Source organism: Mirounga angustirostris, unplaced genomic scaffold (assembly GCF_029215605.1).
Source record: "Mirounga angustirostris isolate CCGP_5_RB_7025 unplaced genomic scaffold, mMirAng1.0.hap1 SCAF_4, whole genome shotgun sequence".
Taxonomy (NCBI): Eukaryota; Metazoa; Chordata; class Mammalia; order Carnivora; family Phocidae; genus Mirounga; species Mirounga angustirostris.
The window spans coordinates 155,191,078-155,210,748 of record NW_026991712.1 but is presented as its reverse complement, the minus strand read 5'-3'; the positions used below and the strand labels follow the sequence as shown (position 1 = coordinate 155,210,748).

The 19,671-nt window shown below is 41.7% G+C and overlaps 1 protein-coding gene and 1 pseudogene across 4 annotated transcripts in view; both read right to left on the bottom strand.

Annotated features, from left to right (window-relative positions):
* The window catches only part of EIF2B3 (eukaryotic translation initiation factor 2B subunit gamma), a 131,165-nt gene that overhangs the window by 33,093 nt on the left and 78,401 nt on the right, over positions 1-19,671 (bottom strand). For 3 of the 4 annotated variants that reach the window (XM_045897832.3, XM_045897831.3, XM_064589267.1), the window contains exon 6: positions 8,658-8,747. The exons of the other annotated variant lie outside the window; for it this stretch is intronic. In XM_045897832.3, the coding sequence (XP_045753788.1) occupies positions 8,658-8,747 (90 nt within the window). The remainder of the gene's footprint in view (positions 1-8,657; positions 8,748-19,671) is intronic. 4 annotated transcript variants of the gene reach the window in all.
* Positions 14,247-17,056, bottom strand: LOC135364187 (vesicle-associated membrane protein 4-like; annotated as a pseudogene).

The following is a 19,671-nucleotide window of genomic DNA, read 5'->3' as shown; positions in this document are numbered from 1 at the left end:
AGCTGCCCCTCAAATTAGCAGATTTAAAATAATTCTCATTACTGATAGGATGCTTTGAGACAGTTACTCTCATACAGTGGGAGTCAGAGTATAAACTGGTAAAATCTTTCCTGAAAAGTAACTGGCAATACATAGAAAAGGTGTTCAAGATATTCATATTATTTCACCCTGTAATTTTATATCTATAAACCTATCCAAGGAAAACATATTATGCTCAATAAATATTTGCTGAAATGAATGAAAGAATCAGATTATAAAAAGGATCTGAGGGGCGCCTGGGTGGCACAGTTGGTTGAGTGCCCCACTCTTGGTTTTGGCTCATGTCATGATCTTGGGGTTGAGCCCCATGTCGGGCTCCGTGCTGGGTGTGGAGTCTGCTTGGGATTCTTTCTCCCTCTCCCCGGCTCCCCTCCTGCTTGTGCTCTCTCTCTAAAATAAATAAGTAAATCTTAAAAAAAAAAAAGGATCTTTGGGGAAAAAAAAAATTCCTCCTAATGTTATTTATAAAAATAGAGAACAACCAAATGTTCAACAATGGAAGAATAATAATAATACATCTATGTAATACAGTATCATATAGGCAAAACTCTGATTGTAAAGAACGTTTTAATGACAGGATAATGCTCATGAAATAGTACTGAATAAAGAAAATGAAATGCTCATGAAATACTGAAGAAAAACAAGTTATTTTTACAGCATGATTTCAAGTATGTATATGTATATATAAAAATAAAATAATGGAAAGAAATACACTAAGATGCTCTCAGTTATCACACAGTAGAATTATGGGTAATATTTTCTTTTTGTATTTTTTGAATTTTCCAAATTCCACAGTCATTAGCCATTCCTTATTTCTTCTTCCCTTACCTTCTGTGGCATCACTGTCTTGATCTGTTCCTATTTCTGATACCTGTTTCCCCTAAAATATTGGGTGTTTCTTAGTATTTTTCTTTTTGCCTATGATTTTTCTCATGTTATTTATCTCCCTGAGACAGATCATCACTTAGTGGCTTCTTTGCTGCTCATTCCCAAATGTGGACCCACAGCCAAGACCTCTCTCCTTTACTTTATTTTATTTATTTATTTGACAGAGAGAGACACAGAGAGAGAGGGAACACAAGCAGGGAGAGTGGGAGAGGCTTGATCCCAGGACCCTGGGACCATGACCTGAGCTGAAGGCAGACGCTTAACGACTGAGCCACCCAGGTGCCCGTCTCTCCTTTACTTTATTTTTATTTATTTATTAAAAGATTTTATTTATTTATCTGACACACAGAGAGAGACATCTAGAGAGGGAACACAAGCAGGGGGAGCAGTAGAGGGAGAAGCAGGCTTCCCACAGAGCAGGGAGCCTGATGCGGGGCTCCATCTCAGGACCCTGGGATCATGACCTGAGCCGAAGGCAGACGCTTAACTGACTGAGCCACCCAGGTGTCCCTCTCCTCTACTTTAGTCTCACATTTCCAACTGTTGGATGGACCCTGCCATTTAGATGACCCACAGATACCTTAAATTCAGTGTCTAAAACTGAACCCATCATCGTTTTCCCAAACCTCCCCTCACCAACACCAGTTATCTTGCTTAGTGATATGAAGATTCATTTAGTCACCCAAGCAAGAAATCTAATAATCACCGTCTTCCTCCACTCTTCACATAACCATCCACCAAACACTGCTGATTTTTATGCCCTAAAACCCACCAACTTCTCTGTCTCTATTGCCATAGCTTAGTCTAAGCCACTGTCGTCATCTGTTTGGACTCCTTCAATTGCTTTTATTTTTTAAAAGATTTTATTTATTTATTTGACAGAGAGACACAGGGAGAGAGGGAACACAAGTGGGGTGAGTGGGAGAGGGAGGGAGCCCGATGTGGGGCTTGAGCCCAGGACCCTGGGATCATGACCTGAGCCGAACGCAGACGCTCAAGGACTGAGCCACCCAGGCGCCCCTCTTTCAACTGCTTTTAATTGGTCTTCCTTCCTCCAGTCTTGCCTCTTGAAATCTGTCCTTCATATTGTAGACAGAATACTCTCTCTAAAGTATAATCTGATCATGGGTTTTATCCCTTCTATCTACCCCTCTATATTGTGGTTTTTCTCAAGTACAAATCTGATCTTATCTCCTTAAATTTAATGCTCAGGATAGTGGTTACTTTTGTGTGTTGTGGGGGATAGTTACTGTCTGGTAGGTAGCGTGAGGAGAGATCCTGGAAATCTGCTAATGTTCTGTTTCTTGACTAGAATAGTAGTTACAAGGGTGTGTTCACTGTGAAAATTTATTGAGCCGTAAGACTGCTCTCAAATACCATTTCTCCTTGAAAGCCTTTCATAACACTTCTAGCTTCTGAATGCTCACAGCAAAGACAATTATATATTGCTTTTTAGTCCATATCATTTTTGAGTGTTATGTTAGGAAATTAATAGACATCATCTCAAATTCTTATAGCAATCTTCATGGTAGGTATTATTGTCCTTATTTTATAAGTGAGGTAATTAGAGCTTAGAAAGATTAATTATCTTTCTTAAGGTTAATGCAGCTTTTATACTTGGCAGAGCTGAAACTTACTCCATATCTATCCCAAAGCCCATGACTCTTTCCACTATACCATCCACTATACCATGGTAACTAGTACCCTGTTTACTGTAACCATAGTACTTTCCACAGGATTTATAATTTTTTGCTTATTGTCTCTACAGATAGACATGAAGGAAGTGCTAAATAAATATTTATTTGAATAAGTGAATGAGTAAATGTGTAAATGACTGTCTTCCCTCTAGGCCAGACAGCTGCCAATAATTTCTTCTTCTTCTTCTTTTTTTTTTTAAGATTTTATTTATTTATTTGAGAGAGAGAATGAGAGAGAGCACATGAGAGGGGGGAGGGTCAGAGGAAGAAGCAGACTCCCTGCCGAGCAGGGAGCCCGATGCGGGGACTCGATCCTGGGACTCCAGGATCATGACCTGAGCCGAAGGCAGTCGCTTAACCAACTGAGCCACCCAGGCGCCCAATAATTTCTTCTTCTGATTTTTGGACATAGAAAGTAGAGCTTCCTGATTTGGCATTGTAATGAACTCCAAATATGTTTTTCTATTATTAATATTACTACCATTAAAAATCCAACCTTTGAAAAAACATATGATTATCAGTTCTACTGAAATCTGATATTTTTAGCATTTTGCCTTGGTCTCTGATCAGGTCCTCCTTGTGGCTACAAGCTTCCAGGGAAGGCCTAAAAATGATGTCCATGACAAAGGGAAACATTTGGCTTCTTTTGCATTCTGGCTTTTCTGTCTTTGTAAGCAAATCACAAGAGCAAATCCTCTAAATGTCTTCCACTTCAAGTCAGTCCTTCAAAATATTAGTTAGGAAAGAGGTAGAACAGGAAACTCAAGTCTGCAGAGCAGAATATTAAGGACTTAGGTTTTCTTGCCTCTTCTCTCAGCTCGCAGCGGAGCTGTAATTGGGAGGATAAGGTGATTGCTAAGTTAACTCTGCTTTGTTTTCAGTTTTTTTTTTTCCTTCAAAGTAAATAGATACAATATGGAATAGTAAACAGGAAATTATTTCAGATTAAAAGGCACTGACTTTTTTTTTTCCAGTATTTTATTTCTTTATCTGAGAGAGAGAGAGCACAGAGGGAGAGTGAAAGGGAGAAGGAGGCTTCCCCCTGAGCAGGGAGCCCGATGCAGGGCTTGGTCCTGGGATCATGACCTGAGCTGAAGGCAGACACTTAACCGAATGAGCCACCCAGGCACCCCTAAAAGGTACTGACTTTAAAGCTAGGATTTGGCATACAGTATCCTGTGATACCATTTTCCTTTAAACAAAAATACTGAAAACGGCTATGAGAATAAATTTTCAATGTTGGTGCTTATGGCTTGAGAAAGAAAAACATGTTCACGTCTTACAGGCTGGAGAGATTGTTTAGGCTTATGTCAATCCAATAAGAATATATTTGGGTATTTATTAAATGTCTGTTGCTTTGAGTTTTTAAAAAATTATGGTAAGTCCAACTCATTTTTTAAAAATTTAAAAACAATTCTTTGAAATGTGATGTATATTTAATAAAATACATCTATTTTCAGTGTGCCGTATAATGAGTTTTGTCAAATGTATACCACCGTAACCACTACCCCCAATCAAGATATGGAGTATTTTCATCAACCCCCCAAATTCCCTTATGCTTTCATTATACTATTATACTACTCTACTATACTCTTTTTTTTTTAAGATTTGTATTTTTATTTATTTGAGAGAGAGAAAGCACATGAGAGGTGGAGGGTCAGAGGGAGAAGCAGACTCCCCGCCGAGCAGGGAGCCCGATGCGGTACTCGATCCAGGGACTCCAGGATCGTGACCCGAGCCGAAGGCAGTGGCCCAACCAACTGAGCCACCCAGGCGCCCCTACTCTACTATACTCTTAACACTACTTACCATATTTTATTGTAATAATTTGTTTAACCTGTCCCCCTCACTCTAAACTGCGAGGAACCTGAAGCAGAAACTCCATGTTTTTATCTTTACCACCTAGGAACAGAGTGCCTGAGTAGGTGATCAATTAAAAGTTAATTCGAGTTCTTACTGTGCACAGACTGCTGCTCTCAGCTCTTTTTTTAATTTGATTTTTATTTTTTAAAGTGGGTGTGGAGCCCAACACGGGGCTTGACCTCATGATCCTGAGATCAGGGCTTGAGCTGAGATCAAGAGTTGGACACTTAACCAACTGAGCCACCGAGGCTCTCCTGCTCTCAGTTCTTTTTTTTTTTTTTAAAGGTTTTATTTATTTATTTGACAGAGAGAGACACAGCGGAGAGGGAACACAAGCAGGGGAATTGGGAGAGGGAGAAGCAGGCTCCCCGCTGAGCAGGGAGCCTGATGTGGGGCTCGATCCCAGGACCCTGGGATCATGACCTGAGCCGAAGGCAGACGCTTAACGACTGAGCCACCCAGGAGCCCCTCCTGCTCTCAGTTCTTTACAAGTATTTTCAACAACCATATGGGTCAGGTACTATTATCCCTAATTTTCAGATGAGAAAAGTGAGGTTCAGAAAAGTGGACATCCATCCAAGTTCACACAGCTCAGTTACTAAACTTCTCTTGTCAAAGAGAGTGCAGGTTTTCTTTTCTCTACAGCTTTCTCTATAGCTTTTCTACTTGGTCAACTATAGAAACCCTCATCTCTTCTTCCACTACTGATGTTACTGATCTATCTATCACATTACTTCTGCTGTCTGAACTATCATCACATCTCTTCCCATCCCATTCACCAAGCATATATCGAATGCATTAGCAATCCAGGTAGGTATCTAATCTCAGAAGAATTTGGGTGGAAGACATTAACATGTAAACAACTGAAAAACAACACTCCCTGCCCCCCCCCCAACACAGGGCAAAACTGTTGACTTTCACAGGTGAAAGACAGCAGGAGATTGCTAAAGTGTCCTTTCTTGAAGCTGTGCCTACCAGGTTTACCTCTTGCCTTCCATCCCTCAAGGATTCATCATTTCATAACCAGATAATTATAAGCTTCCTACTTACCTTGAAGGAGTCTCTTTCCCAGCCAGCATGGTCTATGTTCTCCTGCCAGGTTGTACCACGGCTCATTCCAAAAGGGACTATTCTGTTTGAAGATCTGTATCTCCCTGTTAAGCTTTCAAAGCCTTCTACATGCTGCCCCCACCAACCTATTCAGGCCCATCTCCCACAACTTTGAGACAAGACCTCCACTATTCCATCCAGCTGGGAATAAAGAATCTCTCGAGTACCATTCTAATTTGTCCTGTTGTACCTTTATACTTTTTCTAACACATTGAAATTTATCACTTTTCAATATAATGCCTTGAGTCCCAGTGACTCTGACAGGTAGATGGGGCGGGGGGGGGGGGGGAGGAATGAAGAGATAAGGGTCTCTTTAACAGATCCTGAGATGGGGAGGTTGTTTGAGCTGAGGCTCTGTATCATTCTCTATTGCAGCAGGCTCTGGGAAAGTCCCATTTGGCAGAGCTTCTGGCCACGAGCCACAGAATCACCAGATTAAGGCTTGTCCTCAAGGCACATACCACTGCAGTACAGGAGCCAGGTGTGGGAACAGCTCCCTGGTGGCCTAATGAGTTACAAAGGAGCTATAGCAGCTAGGATGAAGCTAGCTCTGGTGCAAAAGTGTCTACATATCCAGGCACCAAAAGCTAAAATCCCATTTGGTAGTACTAAGGAGCATGTTAGTTTTTTGTTTTTTGTTTTTTAAGGAGTGATAATGGCATTGAGGTATTTGTTTAAAAGATAAAAAGACTTTATATTTTACAGATACATATGCAAATATTTATAGATAATAACAACTGAAATAATTACAGATGAAATTACATCAAGATGACTTGGTTTAAAAATAATCTAGGGGCGCCTGGGTGGCTCAGTCGTTAAGCGTCTGCCTTCGGCTCAGGTCATGATCCCAGGGTCCTGGGATCGAGTCCCGCATCGGGCTCTCTGCTCAGCAGGAAGCCTGCTTCTCCCTCTCCCACTCCCCCTGTTTGTGTTCCCTCTCTCGCTGTGTCTCTCTCTGTCAAATAAATAAATAAAAATCTTAAAAAAAAAAAATAATCTAGCATGACAGTGGAGAGATGGGTGGTGGCACATATAAAACAAGACTGGCCACGAACTGATACTCGTCGAAACTGTGCGATGGATACGGGGAGTTCATTACGTTACTTTCTCTACTTTTGGCTTTGTGTGAAGTTTGCCCTAGTAAGTAGTTAAAAAAAAAAAAATTTCTACCACTACTGAGTTCTCTCTCAACACATCACAGGGCCTACTTCACAGGGCTTCATTTTCACTTGAGAATAAAAAACATGCTCTTAAAGGCCAAGAGTTAACTTCATTTTTTTTTTTTAAGTTTTAATTTATTTATTCATGAGACAGAGAGAGAGAGAGGCAGAGGGAGAAGCAGGCTCCCCACCCAGCAGGGAGCCCGATGTGGGACTCGATCCCAGGACCCCGGGATCATGACCCGAGCCTAAGGCAGACGCTTAACCATCTGAGTCACCCAGGTAGCCTGAGTTAACTTCATCTGTGGAATACAGATAGCCCGGACTGGTGACTGGAAAAGACTGAATTACTGTCTAATCTTGGTGTAAGTTTCCTTGCTATTTAAAAAGCAAAGTCTCTGCAAATTTCCTGAAGGCAGGGCCCATGTCTGCTTATTTACCATTGATCCTGCAGTTGACCTAGCACAATGCCTGCCTCATCACAGGCACTTAATAAATATTTGTTGACTGAACGATAAAACAGAATAGTAAGTCAGAGGGGAGCAGGGCAAGAGGGTGTCCTAGGGTAGGGAAATAGAGAAATAATCCTTGGAAAAGTTTTCTAGGAGTCCAAATGATTTTTTACCATTGGTTCTACACGGGTCTCCTGGGGGATGGGGAGGTTTAGCAGGTGTAGTCAAGGGTGAGGGTTAGGATGTTACAAGAAATAGACTGGGCACAAAGGAACACTTCCTCTTCCCCTATTATAATATTCCTGTATATATCCAAGTCTATCAGCCAAAGCCATGCTCTAGCATTTAAACTCAGGTTCTCAGACTCTCTTCCTCAGCTGGTCTGAGGAACTTGCTGCTGCGGCATCAGCCTACTTGCTTTCCAGTCCATCAGTGCTGCGTTGGTGGTATAGTGGTTAGCATAGCTGCCTTCCAGTCCATCAGTGCTATTCAAGGTAGAAACTTACTCAGCAGCCATCAAGGGAGACTAGCTGCTCCTCTTCCTAACCACGCAGTTATTAAATCTTTTCCTACCTGTTCCTCTGAGGACTCTAATTGCATTTACTATAAAAAATCCGGGGGCGGCTGGGTGGCTCAGTTGGTTAAGCGACTGCCTTCGGCTTAGGTCGTGATCCCAGGGTCCTGGGATCGAGTCCCACATCGGGCTCCCGGCTCAGCAGGAAGCCTGCTTCTCCCTCTCCCACTCCCCCTGCTTGTGTTCCCCCTCTCGCTGTCTCTGTCAAATAAATAAATAAAATCTTAAAAAAAAAAAAAATCCTTGAGATCAACCTCAGAGGAGGTTTTTTTCTCTGGAAATCCAAGTCCTGGGATCTGTCAGACAGATCTGTGGAAAGTATTTAAGGTTCACAATTCTGTTCTCAAAGAAAATCAGAGAAAGTATCAAATTTTGTTTCTCTGCATTCATGAAAGACCACTCAGTGAAGTGGACTTTTCCAAAATTGGAGGGAAACTTTTTCCTCCCTCTTCTTGGGTAAGTTTACTCTGAACCTTTGCTAAGAGGGCCCACCTATAGGATAATTGCCTAGGGGAAGAACACCTGCTTGGAAACAAAATAGCACTAGAGCTAGGGAGCTCAACGTTGCAGAAGGAAGTAAGAAGAGTCTGGAACTGTGCAGAAAGAGGCATCATAGATTACTATATTAGTTTTACAAAAATATTTTGTTGGTTTATTATAACATAGGCCCCAAAAATACAAGCAGGGGATTCTGTGATACAGACAAAATAAGAGTATTTAGATAACACGATTTCATTTTTTTTTAAAACAAAGGCAAGAATCAACTGTTATTTATATGAACCAGCTATCTAACATTATCAAGGTTTAAAACTGTTAAATAAGAACCAAGGTAGCTTAAACACTGTGAGTTTGACTCCACCTCCCTCTTTCTTACTTATTTTCCATTAGGAAGTCCACAACGTATTTTTTCAAGCAGTAGAGATGGGCATCCACAAGGCCTGTGTGGAAATGTATTCTAGGGTGCCTGCAAAAACAATAAGAGAGAAGGGGCTCACAATCAAGTAACATGGGTTCTATCCTATTATTAGGTAGTAGGCATTAAAAACTTTATAAGGGTCAAAGCCATGATCCCCACTGGTCTCCTACTCTGGGAGACCAAGATGATGGATACCAGTTCTGATCCTACCACAGAAAAGGCCTTCTTTTTATAGAAACCTTACCTCACACTTTATCAGGCCTTTAGGTGAACCATCAAATCACTGACAAGTCATCTTCTTCTATTCTATTACAAACTCCTACTCACAATTTTTTTTTTTAAAGATTTATTTATTTTAGAGACAGAGAGAGAGCATGAGAGCACGAGCAGGGGGAAGGGCAGAGGGAGAGAATCCTGAAGCAGACTCCCCGCTGAGTGTAGAATAACACGGGGCTTGATCCCAGGACCCTGAGATCATGACCTGAACTAAAATCAAGAGTAGGCCGCTTAACTGACTGAGCCACCCAGGTGCCCCTCACAGTTCTTATAACTAACATTTTCCTGCTTTTACTCCAACTGCCCTACTTCCTGCAGATCATACTTTAGCCATGCTTTCCTCCAGGATTTGGCATGTATTATTAGTCCATTTTCATAGAAAATGAAGTAAAAATCTATGAATACTCACTAACTCCCTACTCTCATGTATTCATCAGACTTTCCCCAGATATACTTCCTCCAGGAAACCTTCACTGACAACCCAAGTTTATGCTCCCACAGCACTGGGTGCCCACCTCTATCAGATAAGTTATCATCCAGTAAGTAATAGCCTACTTACTTGGCTCTTTCTCCCGCTAGACTGGGAGTTCCCTGAAGGCAGAGATTTATCTTTATAGCCTTAGCACTTAGCATTATACCTCATACAGAGAATATGTTTAATAAATAGCTGTTGAATAAACAAACAAATGAATGAATTAGGTCAAATTAAAGCTCTGCTTAGTTGCTCTCTATTTTAGTTTGCCATTTTGATTTTAGCCTTAAGAAATGCCATGCTTAGGGGCGCCTGGGTGGCTCAGTAGGTTGAGCATCTGTCTTCAGCTCAGGTCATGATCCCGGGGTCCTGGGATTGAGCCCCACATTGGGCTCCCTGCTCAGTGGGGAGCCTGTTTCTCCCTCTCTCTGCGGCTCCCCCTGCTTGTGCTCTCTCTCTGTCAAATAAATAAAATCTTAAAAAAAAAAAAGAAATGCCATGCTTATAATGTCCAAGGTCATTTTATTTAATAAAAATAGACAGCTGAAGGAGAGAAGGGGAGAAGCAGGTAGAAAAATAGAGATTCCAATCATAGCTATTGGTTGTCATCTTTCTTCTGTGTTGTGTTACTTTGCTTTGACTGGCTTACAGTTTTAAGGAAAATTACTCTCATGAGATCTAGATACCCTAGAAATAATTTATCAAGTAAGTTAAGGTGCACCACCCTGGGCTTCCACTCTTTTGGGAGATTGGGAGAGGGGAACAACATGCTTCTCTAACAGCAACAGAGCTGTCAGACTTAGGACCCCACACTCATAACCTGCTCCCCTGCCCCCACAAGCCAATTAATGTATACAATTAGGATGAAGAAAGTCGAAAGTACTTCCCAATTTTTAGATTCTTGAGTACTAAGTTCTTGAGGAAATAGAATTTTACAAATGTGAATGTGGTTACTTTGTGGTGCCAGGGTTTCATCTGAAGTCCACACCCTAGGGGCGCCTGGGTGGCTCAGTCGGTTAAAGCGTTGGGCTCAGGTCATGATCCCACAGTTCTGGGATGGAGCCCCACATTGGCATTGGGCTCCCAGCTCAGTGGGGAGTCTGCTGATCCCTCTGCCTCCCCTCCCCCGCTCATGCTCTCTTTCTCTCTCAAATAAATAAATAAATAAAATCTTAAAAAAAAAAATGAAGTCCACACCCTGATAATCCTCTCCCTTGATCTAACCAATTTGGAAAGTTACACTCTCCTGTTCAGTCCCTTGGTTTACAAATTCCTTGAATCATTCAACACATTCTACCTATATTAATCCTCATAACTACCTCACAAGGTAGATATATTATTCTTATTTTTATAGCTGAGGTCAATTTATATTATATACACAGGAAAGTAATAACCTAAGAGTTTGAAAAAATAGGGTGCCTGGGAAGCTCAGCTGGCCAAGCTGGAGCTGCAAGGGGAGCTGCAGGCAGAGGCAGAGGGAGAAGCGATGCAGGGCTCGATCCCAGGACCCTGGGATCATGACCTGAGCCGAAGGCAGATGCTTAACTGACTGAGCCACCCAGGCACCAGTTAAAATTGTTTTAAAAACATAATTTGCCAACCACAGAAAAATCCATTACAATAAAAAAGAAAATATATGAAAAACTTGTGGGAATCCTTCCAATGATAAAAATAAGAGCTCAGACAAATGGTATAAAAAAAACTTAACAGTCTATCATACTTTTGAAAAGCTCCCACAGGTTTTTCTTCCTTTCTTCTAACACAGAAAGAATTTTTAAAATGCCATTAAAATGGTCTATTATTAAAAAAAGAAATATGGAGAAGAAAAGAAGATCTTGGAAAAGTGGAATAGATAATGGTCAAAGATACAAAAGTCTAGGAAACCTAAGACAATAGAGCCATCAGGAACATAAAGAATATATTTGGGTTATTTTTATAGACATATCTTTTAAAAAGCTACAGATTTTAGAATTTGAATTTGTAATGTTTAAAATTTTGAGAGAAATAAAGCATGTTTTTATGATCTTAAAAACAGGAATATCAATTTTTAAGGCAAGGAACAAAACCAATAGGTGAAATAATTATAACAATTTTTTTTTTAAGATTTTATTTATTTATTTGACAGAGAGAGACAGCTAGAGAGAGAACACAAGCAGGGGGAGTGGGAGAGGGAGAAGCAGGCTCTTGGCGGAGCAAGGAGCCCGATGTGGGGCTCGATCCCAGGACCCTGGGATTATAACCTGAGCCGAAGGCAGATGCTTAACGACTGAGCCACCCAGGCGCCCCTTTTATTTTATTTTTAAGCACTTTTTCTTTTTTTTTACATTTATTTATTTATTTAATTTATTTAAGTAATCTCTAGACCCAACATGAGGCTTGAACTCACAACCCTGAGATCAAGAATTTAATGCTTTTCTGACTGAGCCAGGCGGCTGCCCCTTCACCCATTTTAAATCATACTGAAACAGAATGTCTCCCAGAATACTGTAAAAGATGGTATAAATTATATGCTTGTGATTTTATTCTGATCTGTTCTTTTCCAAATGCACATAATGCAATCTAATGAAGAGAAAATTCCTTTTGAAAAATGATTTCTGGAAGTCAATATACTTAGGGATCTACCACTGCAAACGTGTTGTCTACAACACTGATTAATGGCCTTGTGATGGTAACAAGCATTGTGATAGATGAAGAGGTGAACAAGAGAGGTCTGATCTTTGCTGGAATACAGCTTATGGGCAGCAATTTCTGGGGCACCTGGCTGTCTCAGTTGGTAGAACATGTGACTTTCTCTGTCTCTCCTTTTTATTTATTTATTTAACGATTATTTATTTATTTATTTGCCAGAGAGAGCACCAGAGAGAGAGAAAGAGCGTGCACAAGGAGAGGGGGTGGCAGGCAGAGGGAGAAGCAGGCTCCCCGCAGAGCAAGGAGCCCGATGTGGGACTTGATCCCAGGACTCTGGGATCATGACCTGAGCTGAAGGCAGACACTTAACTGAATAAGCCACCCAGGCATCCCAAAGATTTACTTATTTATTTTAGAGAGAGCACGCAAGGGAGGGGAGGGGCAGAGGGAGAGAGAATCTTAAGCAGACTCCCTGCTGAGTGCGGAGCCCGATGCAGGGGCTAGATCTCTGGATCCTGAGATCATGACCTGAGCTGAAATCAAGAGTTGACACTTAACCAACTGAGCCACCGGGTGCCCCCCGGAAGCATAATTTAAAAAAAAATTTTTAAATTTTAATTCCAGTATAGTTAACATATAGTGTTATATCAGTTTCAGGTGTACAATATAGTGATTCAACAGTTCTATACATTACTCAGTGCTCATCATGATGAGTGTACTCTTTAATCCACATCACTCATTTCACCCATCCATCTACCCACCTCCCTTCTGGCAACCATCAGTTTGTTTATTGAAGTATAATTTATATATCATAAAATTTACCTATTTTAGGTGTACAACTGAATTGTTTTTAGAAAATTTGTACAGCTGTACAACTACTACCACAATCCAGTTATAGAACATTTCTATCATTTGAATAAAATCTTACATGACAATACAACCAATCAGTTCCCCTTTCTCACCCTCAGTTTCAGGCAATCAGCAACCTGCCTTTTGTCTCTATAGATTTGCCTTTTCTATCTTTTTGATTATAGCCATTCTAGTGGGTGTGAAGTAGTATTTCACTGTGGTTTAAATTTGCATTTCTCTAGTGACTAATGACGTTGAGAATCTTTTCATGTGCTTATTTAGCCATTTGTACATCCTTCTTTATTATTTTTTAAAAGATTTTATTTATTTGTCAGAGAGAAAGAGAGAGAGCACAAGCAGGGGGAGTGGCAAGCATAGGGAGAAGCAGACTCCCTACCGAGCAAGGAGCCCAATGTGGGGCTCAATCCCAGGACCCTGGGCTCATGACCTGAGCCGAAGGCAGACACTTAACTGACTGAACCACCCAGGTGTCCCTGTACATCTTTTTTTACATTGATTTTAGAGCACATGCACACTTGCATGCATCAGCAGGAACGGGGGTGGGGGAGTGGGGGTGGGGAACAAAGGCCAGGGAGAGAGAAAATCTTAAGCAGTGGCAAACATGGCAAGCATGGAGCCTGACGCAGTGCCAGATCTCACGACCCTGAGATCATGACCTGAGCCGAAATCAGGAGTCAGAGGCTTAACTGACTGAGCCACCCAGGTGTCCCTAGGCTAGTTATCTTTGCCTTAAACATAATTATTTAAAAGTTCCCTTTTGGGGGCGCCTGGGTGGCTCAGTCATTAAGTGTCTGCCTTTGGCTCAGGTCACAATCCCAGGGTCCTGGGATCGAGCCCCTTTTCGGACTCCCTGCTCAGCGGGAAGCCTGCTTCTCCCTCTCCCACTCCCCCTGCTTGTGTTCCCTCTCTTGCTGTCTCTCTCTGTCAAATAAATAAAATCTAAAAAAAAATGTTTAAAAAAAATAAAAGTTCCCTTTTGGGACACCTGGGTGGCTCAGTTGGTTAAGTGTCTGCCTTTGGCTCAGGTCATGATCCCAGGGTCCTAGGACTGAGAGCCCTATATAGGGCTTCCTGCTCAGTGGGGAGTCTGCTTCTCCCTCTCCCTCTGCCCCCCTCTCTTTCATGCTCTCTCTCAAATAAATAAATAAAATCTTTAAAAAATAAATAAAAGTTCCCTTTTGTTAGAAGGGGAGAAGATAACGACATTCTCAATGCTCCACTTTGAAGTGATTCCTGCCTCAGCTTCTTGAAAAAGAATTTTTGAAAGTTATATACAGAGGTTTCATTTAAATTATGCAGCAGTCTTTTCTTTTTTTTTTTTTTTTGAAGATTTTATTTATTTATTTGAGAGAGAGAGCGAGAGAAAGAGCACACAAGCAGGGGCAGAGGGAGAGGGAGAAGCAGATTCCCTGCTGAGCAGGGATCCTGACGTGGGGCTCGATCCCAGGACTCTGGGATCACGATCGGAGCCGAAGGCAGATGCTTACTTAACTGACTGAGCCACCCAGGTGCCCCTGCAGCAGTCTTTTCTTATTGTTGTCCCAGATTTTGTATAATGAAGATCTCTGTCACCAAATCAAGTATGGTATTTCACGACTATAAGAATGCTAATCACCAGCAGAAGGATAACAGCAGCCAAAGCCATGATGGCTTTTATTTTGCATCCATGCCACCACATTTCCTTCAAAGTTGTTTGGACCTGTTGCTAAAAGCAGCTGCATTATCCAATAAGCTTTCTATATCACATAGAGGATGGAGAGAATTAAATGACCTAATAGGATTCTTTTATCTTTGTAATATTTTCTTGCATGACATCAATAATTTCATCCACTTCACTCTGAACATGCTTAATTTCATCATTTCTAGGTCCAAATCCTGGCCCAGATGGTCCCCTTAGAAAAAAGTCCACTTCTTCATCTGAATCATCTTCCAAAAGACTTCTCCTTTCACTTTTCACAGAACCAGTGACATCATCATCATTTAGGTGGTGCTTGACCTTGGAAGGCATACTTTTTACACAAGAAGTACTCTCCTGTTTCCCAGCAGAATAACCACCTGGTCATCCGAGGAGCTCTGGGCAGTTCCTCGGGGTGGGCAGTGTTGGGAGGGCAGGGGAAAGAGTGGGAAATGCAGGAAGAAAGTGGGGAAGGGAGACAGTGGGCACAGACCTGGTGTCCACTCCTTGGCAGCTGCATGCCTAATCATTACAGTTTAAAATAAACTAGAGAATCTGCCTAATGAGACAGATTCTGGGGCAAGCACCTGTTGCATAACTACCTGGTAGCTATTTTATAGGAAGGCACTTCCTTGCCAGACCACCCCAAATGCCTCATCTTGGTGGCACTGTAAGTGGTAGGAGTGACAGGCTGTTATCATCAGGTGTGCATAAGGAGTTCCAAACCAAAGGTTGGCCTGCAGCAGAGAGGCTATGGCACTGTTGGGGCTCAGGCCCCAACCAGGAAAAGCAGTTGTATTGAAGTGAAAGCCCTAGACTCAAAGTAGCAGACAGAGGCTTCCAGAGCTGGAAGAGTTCTTTAGAGTTCTTCTTTTTTTTTTTAAAGATTTTATTTATTTATTCATGAGAGACAGAGAGAGAGAGAGAGGCAGAGGGAGAAGCAGGCTCCCAAGGAGCAGAGAGCCTGATGCGGGACTCGATCCCAGGACCCTGGGATCATGACCTGAGCCGAAGGCAGATGCTTAACCATATGAGCCACCCAGGCGCCCCGAGTTCTTTAGGTTCTAAGGGCTGCTCCTCATTGTACTGACCGAAAAACAAAAGGAAATTATTTTTGTCCATGTTAAAAGCAATCAATTCACTCCTCTAGGAGTGACAGTCTATAGCTTACATTCACTGAATACCTACCATGTGCCAAACACTGGGGATACAGCAGTGAATAAAATGGACATGAAAGTTGCATGAAGTGTACAGTGTAATTATTCTAAGTGTACAATAAATGAATGACAAGCACAGAATACTATGGAACTGTATAACAAGGGACCTTGCCCAGGCTGGAAGATGATGGGAAACTTTCCTTTAAGCTTAGACTTGAAGGACGCGCAGGAGTTAGCCAGGTGAAAGGGGTGGAGAAACTGAGATGGGCATTCTGGCAGAGAAAACAGTAAGTACCAAGACCTTGAGGCAGGTTGGTGAGGGTGAGGAACTAAAGGTGCTCCACACAGATGAAGCACACAAAACAAGATGAGGAGAGGTGCAAGATGAAGCTTACAGAGGTTTAGGCCAGGTTAAGGATTTTGATCTTTATTCTAAAGGAAGTAGATCTCCGGTGGCTGGCTGGCTCAGTCGGTAGAGCATGTGAGTATTGATTTTGTGGTTGTGAGTTCAAGCCCCCATTGGGCATAGAACTACTTAAAAATAAATAAAGGAAGTAGGTCTCAGGTTACATTACAGGTAAAGGTAGAGGTATATAACACAGAATCATCTCCTGTATCTCTAGCATATTCAGTATATTAAGACTATGGACAACTTATATTCTGTAATGATACCATTGACTTAATAATGAACTAAATTAAAGTTAAAAGGCAGCTTGGTGTAGCACTGGGCTGAAAGTCAGGGTTCCAGATTTCATCTTGCCACTACATATGGCACAATCCTTCTTCATGCCAGTTTCCTTCTTATGAAACGAAGTATTGTACTTCAAAGTTCCAGAGTTTTGTAGAGGTGCTTCAGAAAACTACAGGAAACCTGAAGGAGAATAACCTCATGTTCTATGTTTTATGTCTTAGGCTTCTACATAAAATTTCACGTAAAGAAAAGTTCCACTGCCTTAAAAGAATGTTAGAAAATGATCGCAATTTTTAATCTTAGATAATATATTCATTAATTAATTTTATTCAACAAACGTGGAGATTGATCATATTGCCTACCTACTACAGAATTATTAGGATGATTAGAAATTACTCGAAGTATGTTGCATGGTACTTGTCATACATTAGGCACTCATTAATTGATAACTGTTATTGTTATTATCACAGGCCAAGTACTGTGCTTGGTAAATAGGGACACAGAGTTGAAATAAATGGATGTTGCCCTTAGGAGCTCACAATCTAGTAGGCAAGACTACATGTTAAAAAACATTTTATAGTATAATGTGGTATACATAATAATGCAGGGAGCTGGTACAGAAGAGGATGCAGTGAGCTGTCTAAGACAGCAAGAATATGGTAAGGTTTCACAGGGATGGATGAAGCTGGAGGTTGGCTCTGAAAGATGAGGAGAAACTTGCTAGGCAGGCAAAGTAGGAAGAAGATATTTTAATTGAAGGGCTAGTATCAACAAAGGCAAAGAGGTATGAAAAAAATTCCAGGATACAATGATAAAGTTTCAAGCTGTAGAGGCAGCCAGAGGTCTGATCCTGAAAAGCCTTCTATGATGCTTACATGTCCTATTAAAGCATTTGGATTGGGGTTCCTGGGTGGCTTAGTTGGTTAAGCATCCGACTCTTGATTTCAGTTCAGCTCTTGATCTCAGGATTGTGAGTTCAAGCCCCGTGTTTAAAAAAAAAAAAAAAAAGCATTTGGATTTTGTTTCTTAGGTGATAGAAAACCATGGAAAGTTACTGTTTTATAGAAATACATACACATGGTATATTGGCTTTGTATGTATTACCTAAGCTGGGCTGGAATTAGGTTATGCAAAATTCTCTTCTCTGAATGGTTCTGAGGTAGTGAAGGCCACAGAGATATTTTATGTGACATTTAAAAGGCAGAAGTAAAGCTACAGCCACAATTGTAATGTTCTAAAGGTCAGTGGATGGTGCCACGTACTGTGGCAACTTGCTCATGATATCACTGATATGCTAGCTCACCTAATAGGCATGCAATGGTATCCAGACTTACAGAGCCTCCAGACCCTATCAGATATCTTCCTTCAGCTTCTCTTGAGTCCTGAGCCAAGTACTGAGTAGCTCTGTGGTGAAGGATGCCAGCTTCTCCTACAGGTCACCCACACAATGAGGCTGAAGGTTGTGAGAGATAGATGTGGGTTCCAGTTTGTCCTTGTGGGTCCCTGTTTGTCCACATCCAGCTTTCCTCTCTGACTGTTGGTCTGGCTGACTGATAGCAATCTCACTCTGAACACTAGACACAGAAGCAACAGCATGCATAACTGCTCTACCAGTTTCCACAATTAAATAATAAATCCTTATTCTATATGGCTCATAGCAGTTCTGTTTCTATGATATAAAAACTGCTGCCAGGGGCGCCTGGGTGGCTCAGTTGGTTAAGCGGCTGCCTTCGGCTCAGGTCATGATCCCGGAGTCCCTGGATCGAGTCCCGCGTCCGGCTCCCTGCTGGGTGGGGAGTCTGCTTCTCCCTCTGACCCTCCCCCCTCTCATGTGCTCTCTCTCATTCTCTCTCTCACAAATAAATAAATAAAATCTTTAAAAAAAAAAAACACAAAAAACTGCTGCCAGAACTAGTCCAGGAGAGGGGCTCCTGGCTCGTTCAGTTGGTAGAGCATGCAACTCTTGATTGCAGGGTTGTGAGTTCAAGCCCCACACTGAGCATGGAGCCTAGTTAAAAAATAAAAATAAAAAAAAAAGTGGTCCTGGAAGATCAGAACCTTAAGGATGGGTTCCTGAACTGATTCTGTATTACTTACAATTAGTTCTCTGATTTGATTAGGTTTATTTAATTTATTATTTATTTTTAAAGATTTTATTTATTTATTTATTTATTTATTTATTTTTTTAAAAGATTTTACTTATTTATTTGAGAGACTGAGAGAGAGAGAGCATGAGAGGGGGGAGGGTCAGGAGGGTCAGAGGGAGAAGCAGACTCCCCGCCGAGCAGGGAGCCCGATGCGGGACTCGATCCCGGGACTCCAGGATCATGACCTGAGCCGAAGGCAGTCGCTCAACCAACTGAGCCACCCAGGCGCCCCAAGATTTTATTTATTTGTCAGAGAGAGAGAGAGAGAGTGTGAGCGCACAAGCTGGGGGAGTGGCAGGCAGAGGGAGAAGCAGGCCCCCCACTGACCAAAGAGCCTGATGCAGGACTCAATCCTAGAACCCTGGAATCATGACCTGAGCCGAAGGCTGATGCTTAACTGACTGAGCCACCCAGGTGACCCATTTTAATTTATTTTTTATTTATTAAGTAATCTCTACCCCCAACATGGGGTTCAAACTCATGACCCCAAGATGAGGAGTTGCGTGCTCTACTGACTGAGCCAGCCAGGCACCCTGATTAGGTTTAAAGGTCTTTCAACTGATTGGATGACCTATCCAGATTAACCAGGATAGTCTCCCACACTTAAAATCAAGAGATTTTTTATATTAGCCACATCTACAAAATACCTACAGAATAACACCTACATTAACATTTAATTGAAAAACTGGGTACCAGAGCCTAGCCAAATTGACTTATAAAAATAACTATCACATAGACCGATGTCTAACATTAACACAGGAGTCAGCAAAGCCTTCCTAGACAGGATCACATGGCCACTCAGCCTCCCTGTCATTCCAGCCCAGAATGCTGGAACCTGCTGAGGTCTGGAATGTCCATGACCCTTCCCAAGATGTACTCTAGACAGCAATCTGCACAGCCCCACTGACAAAGGGCTCCTACTTAAAGACAAGCCCAGGAAAGAGAGCTGTCTCTCCAGTTATTCTAAGCTGCGTGGTCCATTATATCTGAAGAATTTAATAAACAAGATTTAGACCCTCCATAGAAACTGGGTGAAAACTGACATATTAATTTACA